The sequence below is a fragment of the Lygodium microphyllum genome, chromosome 13 (genome assembly GCF_053477565.2).
Source record: "Lygodium microphyllum isolate KBCC chromosome 13, Lygodium_microphyllum_v1.1.10, whole genome shotgun sequence".
NCBI lineage: Eukaryota > Viridiplantae > Streptophyta > Polypodiopsida > Schizaeales > Lygodiaceae > Lygodium > Lygodium microphyllum.
In genome coordinates, this window is record NC_141147.1 from 116,681,047 (window position 1) to 116,692,614 (window position 11,568).

At 37.9% G+C, this 11,568-nt stretch overlaps 1 protein-coding gene across 1 annotated transcript; it reads left to right on the forward strand.

Moving 5' to 3' along the window:
- Positions 1 to 209: 209 nt before the first annotated feature.
- On the forward strand, positions 210 to 1,881 carry LOC148027102 (uncharacterized). Its single transcript, XM_087691637.1, has 2 exons — positions 210 to 564; positions 1,631 to 1,881. The coding sequence occupies exons 1-2, from the start codon at positions 400 to 402 to the stop codon at positions 1,742 to 1,744; spliced, it is 279 nt and encodes a 92-aa protein (XP_087547763.1). The 5' UTR covers positions 210 to 399; the 3' UTR covers positions 1,745 to 1,881.
- Positions 1,882 to 11,568: the final 9,687 nt, after the last annotated feature.

Consider the following 11,568-nt stretch of genomic DNA (forward strand, 5'->3'; position numbering starts at 1 on the left):
TTATGCGCAACCCGCCGGCCCATAAACTGTAGTGTGTAGGCAGTGACCCTTAAACTGTGTTGACAAGGCCCACGCAACTACGATCTTGAAACCATAATTGTGTGTAATAACCATTCTTAAACTGTATTGACAGGGTCCACGCAACTACTACCGAGTCCCACAGAGGTGCGGATCAAAACAACACGCACTCAGCACGCACCAAACATTCCATCTCTCTCTCTCTCTCTCTCTCAACCAACTACTCTTCCTCATCATCACCTTTCGCCTGTCCGGTCTCGAAAGGCTTCCAGATTCTTCTGTAGTTCCTTTACCCTCCCCCCTTTCTCATTCTCAGGAGTCGGGACACGCGAGCTCGCTCGACTCTGGAGACAGTACAAGTTACAGAAACGAGGAGAGGACATGTGTCCCTTGCGCTTCATATTTGTCTTGGCTTCCCTTCTCGTTGCCGCGTACCTGGCGTTTAAAGCTGCTCTCTGGACCGTTGATGCCGATGATCTGCACAACAGGAACGAAGACCGTAGCGAGTCCACGGATGTTGAACAGAAGGACGGATCTGTGGGAAGGGTAAGCCTGCTGCCAAACATACGAGAGAGAGAGAGAGAGAGAGAGAGAGAGAGAGAGAGAGAGTCTGTATGGTTTGCTTGCTTGCGTACTGCAAATCGGATGATCCATGGCTTTCCAGTATGGCTGCCTTAAAATAATGAACTTACACAGTCTACATATTTGAAGGCTAGCAGGTTTGTGTTTCGATTGCCATGTAAAATTAACAGTGCGTGAAAGCATTTGTGTTTGTCTTTTTAGAGACTTTTATCGTGCATTTTGTTCAGGCTAACCGGTTGTTCTTTTACAAAGCCAGCTCTATGCACGCACGAAATTACAAGGTTTAGAATCCTTCTCATTCTACGTTCTAAGATGGGCCTTACTTTGATAAATTATTACATTTGCCAAAGTGTAGCTCAAGAAGATTGGCTACCTGACCTTTCTACGCCCTTTCATGGTTTCTTGACCAGTCTCGCAGGAGGATATGTTTCAGCCTTGTTTCAGTAAAGCTGAAGAATGCATCTGGTCGGCTTCTGACCTGTACGGCTCAATTCAGTTGACTGAGAATCTCTTTTCTTACACTTTCATCCGATAGATTCTGCCATCCAGTGTTGTGAATACTTCGTAGAAGTCTTTTATTCATTTTATTAGAGCAACGAAGGCACATCTCCTGGGTCCTTTCACTGTTCTAACATAGCAGCATCTCACATCTCACTTTGATATAATTATGGCTGTTGTCTGCTTTTTCGAACTAGAGGATCTGTTAGTGTATCTGCTGAAAATCAAGCCTTATTAATGAAGATAAGGTAAGTTGCAAAGCTCTCTACCATCTGGTGCAAAGGAAAGCGAGCTCCAGTGTAAAGTAATGACTAGTTATGCACATTGTAGATAACTGCGAAAAGCATAGTATAGCCCCTTGATTCTCTGCGTCTGATCCCTCAGATATGAATGTTGAAAGTTGAGCAGTGAAGCTTCCATATCATTTGATGCATATTAAAGCTTCTCTATTTTCACTACAAACGAAGTAACTGGTTTTCGCATTGTAAATTAAGTACTTATCCGAGTTATTTCAATTCTGATTGTCAAATAGGGGGCTTCGAAATTTGTGGCTGGCATCTGGATGTTGGTGGACATGGCCAGTGGAAGATACCTGTGGCGAACATTCACAAGCCAACCAAATGAAGAGAAAGCGAAGTCCATATGATATCTCGAAGCTTAAAGTGGCTCGAGAAAGACCTTCTGACTGTACAGACCTGATTCTGCTATCTGCTTACTGTAAGACTTAGGTCAGGCTTGCAGCTTGCCTATTTGTAAGTGAATGTCAGTGATTTCCAAGTATAATCTTCCAGAGTTGGGTTTGCTTGCATCATAGAGGCTTAGGAAATTAGCTTGGCTTTATATTCGTTCATACTGGTCCTTGCATCAACGTAAGAACTGTAGCCTGTCCTTGCGCTATATAGGCTGTACATATTCTAAAGGTTTGGCAGTAATTTGAGGAGCTACATAGGGAAAGTCAAGTAAAAATTGTAGAACGGTTCTTCAGTCCATTAAAGGTAATACACGAGTTACCCACCGTCCCACACAGCGCTCTCAGTAAAAAGCATTTTTTAGTACACATTTATCGACTGGATTTCTTAAATATCAGCTATAAACCTACCTTCCATGCCCTCATTATAAGGGTGGTTACACTTTGAATGATACACTCTCTTTGTAAGTTTTAAGCAATCAAAACACTTATTCAAGGGTTGGGCGTCCACAATCCTTTACACATTGGAGAAAACATGATATGCTGTTTACTTGCTAAATATGTGAACTTTCCGTCCACTTTGGCAAGGAGTCTCCCTTGCTCAGTTTGTGAAGTGGTGGCATTTTTTATATTTGTAATCAATCAAAAAATGTATTAAGTTTATTATTTTTACCTTTTTTGCAAATAGTGTCCATTTGGGGTGTGTAGGAATTATGCCCATGCCAGGGCCAAGTGCCAAAAAGTGCATGCCCACACTTTGGGCAAGGGCTAGGCATTGGCCATTTGGTGTGTAACTAGTCTAAAGGTGCAATTTTTGAGCATATGAGGCATTAAACTAGCTTTCTATATATAATTTGAGATGGAAAGTGAATATCTTTGAAGTTTGGAAGCTTAGCAATGTACCATTGTGGAATAAAGTTCCTTTGTGTGATTCTGGTTAGAAGGAAAGCACACAATAGATGTAGTAATGAGCTTTTAGTAAAATAATGCAATTGTATCCTTGCATGAATTTGAAGTATGAATAGTTTTGGCCTTTTTGAATGTTTAAAGTGCTAATAATTGATAATGGTTGATGATGCTTTATAACACAATTTAGGAAACCTTGTTATGGCTTTTTTGGTTGTTGGAAGTGCCAATAATTGATAATAGTTGATGATGCTTTATAACACTTTAGGAAACCTTGTTATGGCTTTTTTGATTGTTTGAAGTGCCAATAGTTAATAAGGGTTAATGATGCTTCATAACACAATACAAGAAACTTTGAATTGATAATCACTACATCATCAAGAAATCAGAAAAAAGGGGAGAGGATGATCATCACATCCTTGTATATTTGGATGGGCACTACATCATCAAGAAATCAGAAAAAAGGGGAGAGGATGATCATCACATCCTTGTATATTTGGATGGGCACTAATAGCATTGGTTATAGAGGTCTTAAAAGTGACCCAATGCAAATGCACCAGGGGCACTTGAGGGTTTGGACAATTGAGTCCTAATTATTGGACTTAGAAGCTTTATTGTGCAAATTATTTGTGATCACCACTCATCGGTTACTTGAGTCCTATTTGTAGGACTCAAGGTCCTATTGTGTATGAGTGGCTATGGAAGGGTGGCCAATGTTAGGTAGAGTAATGTTTGTTTGGGTCCATAAGTGGACTTGATGTCCAAATTGATAAGTGGCTTTTTAAGTTGTAGATGTTTCACTTGTTCATGGCATTTTGTTGTTCATTGATGGAAGATGAAACGACTCAAATGAAACTTAGCACTTAATGTGGATCATTGAACGAGCTTGAAGAGTTTGTGAATTTGGTTATCTATTGATTTGTTTTGCCATGTTGTAACCTTGTAATTTTTCCATTTTGCCTACATTGAAAATTTTTAAATGATATTTGCCTTTTTTTCTTGCAAGATAAATTACATCAAATGTAAGGGCGATGGGGAGGGAGAAGAGGTTTCTTAGAATTGGGTTTTACATTTAATGGAGATTGGTCTTATTCATAGTTTGCTTTTACTATATTAACAATTGAATAAATTCAAGGTTAATTTTAAGAACCTATCCAAAACGTCATGTTAGTGAAAATGTGGTAAAAATTTTCATTCAAAGTGGACATAAACGGCCCCTGCATGAAGGGCTTCATGACTTAATGCACTGAAAACCTTTAAAATGCACTTTATGCATCAAAATTTCTTTTAGGTATTGTTTCAAGCACGAGAGTTTCTCATGACTTGTAGTTAGATCATAAACTAGGGGTTTCTTTGTCCATTCTTTTGAGAAAAAAAAATACTAATCTTAGGTCACTTTAGACAATTTGGGATTAGTCCTCTTTCCCTTCTATGTGGGAACCATGTTGTGACTTGAGGATCCTTGTCTTAAATTGAAAAATTTCTTAGATGTGCTAAAATGTGAATCCATTTTCAAGTTTGGCTTGGTATTGTTTAAATGATCCATATGAAGGGTTTCTAGATGGATCTTTCCCTTCTTTTTATGATGGATTTTTAGAAAACTAATGCAATCAAACCTTCCAATGGTGGCAATCAACTTAGGGGTTCGAAACAAATAGAGAAAATAGATAGGTTTTATGTGGACTCTAATTTACTTTAAAAAGCCAAAGACAATAATCTTAGTTACATGGTGAGCATGTCTTTTCTAAGTAAATTCTCTTAACATTATTTTCTCTTTTTATTTTTATTGTTAGAAGATTTATTCTCATTATGAGTTACCTAATCTAGAACTCATGGTAATTTGTGTGTTCCTTAAGCAATACTTAGGCTAATCATGTACCTAATTTCACAATTATCAATTTAAGTATGGAACAAGCTCCATCATGGGGAGGAATGGTATTTGGAGGAATTTATATTTTAGGCAACTCACCTCTGGGTTTGATTATTTTGTGGGATTCAATTAACAAGAGCTATTTCATCACATAGAAAGTTTCTAATTATGGATTTAAAATGTGACTAGAATTAGGCACATGGACTTGGGCTAGTGACCATGAGGTTTCATTTGCCTTGTTGACCACTTCTCGTCCCAGCTCTTGCATTCCTTTGCTTGTGTGCCATCTTGCATCATGAGCCATGATCTCTTGTACTCCTCCCTTGAGTTAGGTGTCGCATCCCTGAAGAATTGACAAGCCTTGGTGTAGCTCTTCGAACAATCATCAAGCTTTGGGCTAATCCAAGATTTCAAAGGGTTGGAGCTTGAGGTAGACACATATGAGTGCTCTATTCTTCTCTCTGGCTAGTCTTCTTTTGACTCTCTCTCCCTTTCTCTCTCCCTCTCTCTAATTTGTTTCTTTCATACACACACACACTCTCTCTCTCCCTCTCTCTCCCTCTCCCCCCCCCTCTCTCTCTCTCTCTCTCTCTCTCTCTCTCTCTCTCTCTCTGTGCATACAAAATATTGATTTTTAGCTCATTAAAAAGCCCTTTGAACTATTGGGGAGGAGAGGGAGGCCACTATAGCCCACCCTACTTCATCTAATTCGGGTGGTCATTGAGCTCCTCTCTCTCACTAGAGACTATTGTGGAGTGCAATTATGGATGTGTATGCTAATTCTTCTCATTATATTAGTGTTTAAGGATGGTGATAAGTTTGATGATAGAAACGATTGGTTGTTGACCAGTTTGGGAGTTCACAATGACTGTAATGTCGGACTTAAATGATGGATACAATTGATTTTTCCCCTAAAATTTATGTTTTGTAACCCTTGGTGTTCTCTTTACTTCTTTTTGTGTGTGGGACATAGGATATTACTTTCTTTTGTAACCCTTAGTGTCCTCTTTGCTTCCTTTTGTGTGGAACATAGGATATTACATTCTCTCCCTCTTGGAGAAATCATGATCTCCTTGCCTTGAGAAGAATTTAGGGGTTGTTATTCTTTGTGGTAAGTTGTATTGTAGAACCTGTGGGTTAGGACTCACCATGCTTCTGCTATGCTACTCTAATCACACACAAGCACTCAAACTTTAAAATGATGCAATGAATTCATAGACAGTTTTATCGCAATATATTGTGGCTCAATTATAAAGAGGAGTGTCCATTACAAGTATAAGGCTTATTGCATATTATAAAGGTCTTTCTAGGGTTTCTATTCATCTTCAAGGTTATAATGGGCTTTAGGTCTATAAAGATCTTATAAATGTATTTCTTGCATTTCTACTATCTTCAAGGGTTACAATGGGCTCTAGGTCTTTGTCATTATTTGATTCTTGGAATATACCGAATGCTAAACTTGTGTGGCTTTGCATCTTCATAGTCTAGTTTAGGGCAATTGGCTTGGATATGCCCTAGCTCATTGTAATGGAGGCATTGACAATTGGGACATCTCCTTAAGATATGCCATAACTCTCCACACTTGTGGCACTTTTTAACTTGGTCCTTTGGATCATTAGAATCTTCCTTAGTATACATTGAGAGGTGGTTATCTTAAAGACATTGGCTTTTATTTAAATAGATCAAAGTTTAAGTAGGGTATCTTGAAGATCCATGGTTCTCATTGCTCTCAATAGGGTATCCAATGAGGGATTCAATCCATGTTAGAACTTGGCTATTTGTTGAGGAGTATCCACCACGTGTATCTTGTCTACCAATCGTAGCTTTGCAATCATAGCCTTGTTAGATGTGTTTGTTCCTTTCACATCAAGCTAATATTCAAGGGTCTCGATCCAAACTTTAGTACATTAATCTCATTGGATCCTTTTTCTATGAACTCAGCTAGCTTAATTTGTTTCAATAGATTTTTTTTTTCTTGGAGCTTTGTATTCATGGTCTCGCAAACGATGTTGTGTCAAACAAAAACAAGCTGTTTAGAACAATTTATATGACAGACACACGTTTTTCTCTTAGAGTTTGCAATTCAAGTTGTTAGAAAAACACATATAAAGTTTTTTGCTAATATACGTATAGCATTATGCTCTGATACCATGTGTAATGTGCTTGTCTAATGAATCCTTAATAACAGGATTTTGGTAGTCCATCAACAAATACGCCTAGGTGATGCCATTTACAAATCCCTTGGAATATTTTAACTTTGTTGTTTAGGGTTGCTTGAGTCTATCCTCACATATGATTCTCACTTAGAATTTGGACTTGTTGTCCAAGTTGTAACATCACCCATTGATTAATAATTGAAGTGAAGCATATACACCAAGCATTTGTGGGACTTGGGTGAGGCAAAATACATATGTTATGATGCCAAGTATCATACTTCCTTGTCTCAATCAACTAACAACATATAGCTCTTCCTTGAATTTTTTTTGTGGTTAGTTCAATGAGTTTGAAACTATGGATAGCCATGAGCACTTAAGGGATGTAGGGGCTACACTCATTGAAGTAAAGAGAGCTTGTGTTTGCTTAACAATAGTCATTAGTGAGAGATTGCTAATTCTAGCTATTGAATACCATTTTTGTTCAAAATATGCTACGTCCTTCTCCTTTCTGTTTCAATGCTTCAACATTTTCTTTGTTGGGCTCACAATGCCCAATATAGAATTAGGGAATCAAACAAATCTCCTTAGTTTTAGCTTTGGGCATAAGCTTCATGACTTTTCCTTATTGGACAATACGAGAAAATGTGTTCTTATTCCTTCCATGTCAATGAATTTTCCAAGTCTAGCTTCTTATGTTCTTCCATTAGAGTATCCATGTCAGCATGAGCATATGCATGAGGAAACGATATTATTGTATCCTCTAGTTCTACGAAGTACCTCGTATTTGTGCTAGAGTTCTAATGAAGTACCTCGTAGAACTCTAATGAAGTATCCTCTAGTTCTACGAGGTACATATCTTGTGAGTCATTAGATTCATTGTGCTCTTTGTGCTAGAGTTCATATCTAGTTGTGGTATTGAAGTTTTAGAAGCTTGTTCCAAATTAGGAGTAATATGGTTGGCCATAGCCAAAGGCTATAGCTGTGTGGGTTCCACTTCAAAATTGGATGTAGTAACTATTGATTTAGTGTGTTGGTCAACCTTGACAATCATAGGTAATTGTGCACTTGGATCCTCGAATAGATTGATTGGAAGTAATCTTGATCTTAGAAGTTCCAGATGTGTTCTTAGCAACGCTCACTAAGGTAGGTCATCAATCATTAGATGTTTTCTTGGTTGTCCCTTGTGAATCCTTTCTCTTGGATTGAGTCACTGTACTAGGCTACTAGTGTTGTATTTTTTGCTTTGGCATACTTGATGGGCGTATATCCAAGAAGAGAAAGCATGGAATTCAAACCCTTTCATTTGGTCTATCGGAAGGAAGCCTTGTTGTCAATTGAAGTTGAGATACTAGCCTTAAAGATGCTAGAGAAATTGAGTGATGAGAAGGACAAGGATTAAGGACAAGGATTATTGGAAATAGAGATTGCTAGAATTACAAGAATCCCAATTGGCTATGCAAGAAGTATTCAATTTTTATGAGAGGAATCGAGAGAGAAAACAATAGTTCAAAAAAAAAAACCAAAAGGAGAAAACATAAGAAAAGAGGACTTGGTATTCAAAAGAAATTTCAAACTAAGTGGGAAGGGCCATTTAGAGTAAGGGAAGCATTTGAAAATGGATCATATGTGTTGGAAAACTTAGATGGAAAAACACATAAACAAAGAATCAATGGATATCATTTAAAGAAATATGTTTCAAGTCTAATGACTCTTGGGTTGGAAAATGAAGAAGGAATTCAATGCATGTAAGACAAATGAGTATAAAGAGTTGTAAGAATCAATGCAATCTAACTCCTTTGTTGCATTCTTCAAACTATGGGGACATAAATCTCCTACATCAATTTATCATGCAAGTTGTTGGCCCAATTGGGGACCACAGTATTCTTTGCAAACCAAAGATTCCCATATGCGTCGTGAGTTATTGCATCTATCTTAATGTAGAGTAAGAATCTCTTGAACCACTTAATGTGATACCTCCTCAATGGGTCTAGCTACCTAAGCATGTATTTGTTCCTAGTTCCTATTGGTTGACCAAACTCTATGTGCATTGCCTCTTCAGTGCATTTGCAATGCTTAACATTATCATTATAAACAAGAGAAAATAGACATGCAATGAGTGATAAAATGAACTCTAGTTTACCACCAACCTTACCCGTCTTTCTGATGACATCCATCTATGCAAGTGCATACAAAATTTTAACCCAATCATTCCAAGGCAACTTAACAAATTGTAGCAATCTAATTTGCAACTATAATGCCCTGGTATTTGTATTTGGTGTGTCCAATTGAAGGGTAGGATCAATGAAAGGAGTTTCCTACTCACCACAGTTCCTTGCATGCTCTCATAAAGCATAGCATGAAATACATGTTGCTTGAAAATAAATGACCAATCAGCAAATACATCAAGCTCACTATAATGACTTGAAAAGAGTCTTTAGAATGACTTGGGATTTCTCCCTAAGTAGCACGATGCACTCTTTTTTGCATATAATACTTCAAAGTTTCAAAGTAAGGAAAAACAACATTACCTGTAACATGATTATGATGATGATATCCAAACTTCATACTTCTTGTAGTAGGGTTAGGACTTGTTTTGATAAATCAAAGGGAGTAAGTCCAAATTCGAGCCACTTGAAGTAAGTTGACTCCTGCTACTTGGTAAACATCGAAATCCTTCTTTGAATCATTATATCTTGGTTAAATTAATCTTCTCAACCTAAAACCATTATCTATAGGTCTCATAATGTCTCCATGCAAGGTAGTTGGATAAGATGGAGTCCATCTCATTGTGACCTTATAGGTTGTCCTAAATGACCATAGAGCAAAATTTAGCTTGGTATCCCAATATTTATGATTCTCATTAGCAATCTTCTTAAGAATATACCATACTATCTTGTTTGAACTTTTTAATTGACTATTGGCTTGTGGATGATATGTTATGGATTATTAATCCAATATCATGTGCTTTGCAATAATCTCTTTGATGACATCATTGAGAAAATGCTTACGTCTATTAGTTACTAGCTCTATTAGGAAGCCAAACCTTGTCAAAATGTTGGAGTAGAGAAACTATGTCATAGTTGGTATTGTATTATCCTTTAAATCCTTTTCCCTGCCCACTTAGTACGATAAATTGTATATATGAGAATGTATGGTTTTACATTGTTGAGTTGTTGGTTTGACGGGACCAACAAAGTCTATACCCCACTTTTGAAATGGCACTAGGGGTAACACTAGATTATCTTGCATCCTATCTCTTGGCTATGGTTAATAAACCTCTTCCATGTAAATAATACACTCTTTGGTATACTAATTAGCATTCATAATCTTCCAAAATGTAGGATATTTTTAAATATGATGTAAATCAAATGATTTATTCATAGCTTGTGAAGAAAATACTTTGATTATTGATTGAAAACTTATGAAGCTTTATATGGGAAAGTAAATCATTGCCATAATGGACACAATGATCAGCCAAAAATAAACAAAGCCCCGAGGTATACATGATGGAGGGTAGAAAACAAAGAAAAATGCATGAGAGTTGAAGTGGGTACTCTAGATGATCGTACTCCAAATGGGACAATAGGCGACCCTCACAACTACTACTATTAATTCATGCCATTTGAAAGTTCATCATGGTGCAAAGGCTCCTCAAAAGGGATTTGCAACTCAACACAAACAATGATCCAAAGTTATATGCTACATGATGGCAACTAATTTACTAGATTTTAGGTAGAGTGATCTCATATTGGTCCATCTCGTGCTGCCTAGAGCTTGATGAAGGCAGTTAGGTCATGCTTTTCTCCATACTCCTTTTCCAACATTAAGGGCTAATGGCTATGATAGAATACTATACCAAAGAACATAAACAAGAATTGTTAGAACCATGTTAGTACTTCAAGCAACATGAAAAAGAGTAATTCTATAATTATAAAAGTAATGTACTTACAAAATCCTCCAAACAAGTGTGCTAGCCATCACTTCCAAGATGATGTATCAAACAAGCCTCTCCAACAGTGCCCTCATTGTGTCCCTCTACTATGCTATTGCGGCCATCTTTGTGGGGGGGGAAGTGGCATAATCTCTAGTTCTCCTCCAATCCTCTTTGTACAAATACTTTGCCTTTCCCCTATCCTATGTTAATGCTCTTCATGTGTTAGGCTGCCTATAGCTAGTGAAAGGGAAGTGGAACCTAGGAGGAAGAAGTTTGGCAGTGAGAGCTATGGCGAATGGAGAGCAAGAGCAAGAGAGAGAGTGAAACTCAAAGTGGGAACTCCAACAACCACAATGTGTGGCTGGGCCTTCCTTTATTCAAACTGTCACTAAAAGAATAAAGAATAAGTGACTGTGACGGGCGCCCGCCACCTGCAGTGTGCAGTGGCGGGTACTGTCAGTGTAGTAATACACGGGTGGCTAGGCGGAGGTGCCTTTACCCCCAAAAACCTCCCACTTAAAGGCGAATCTGCCCCAATGAGAGAGAAAAGAAAAGAAAAGACAGTACAACATGTACACATGTACAACAGGATAAGGAAAAAAATGTCATCTCATCCAACGCTCATCAATCTCCTGAGGAAGGCAAAGTGCTCTGTAGTGATACCTCACCTCAATATGTTTCGTCTTTGCATGGAAGACCAGATTCTTGGCCAACTGAATGGCACTCATAGAATCCGAATGCAGTGCTAGGCATAGAATCTATCATACCAAGGTCTGCAATCAAACGGCCTAACCACACAGTCTCCTTGCAAGCCTCTGTGGCTGCAATATACTCAGTCTCTGTAGTAGAAAGAGTCATATACTTCTGCGCCATGGACATTCAAGAGATAGCCCCTCTAGCATAAGTGAACACATAG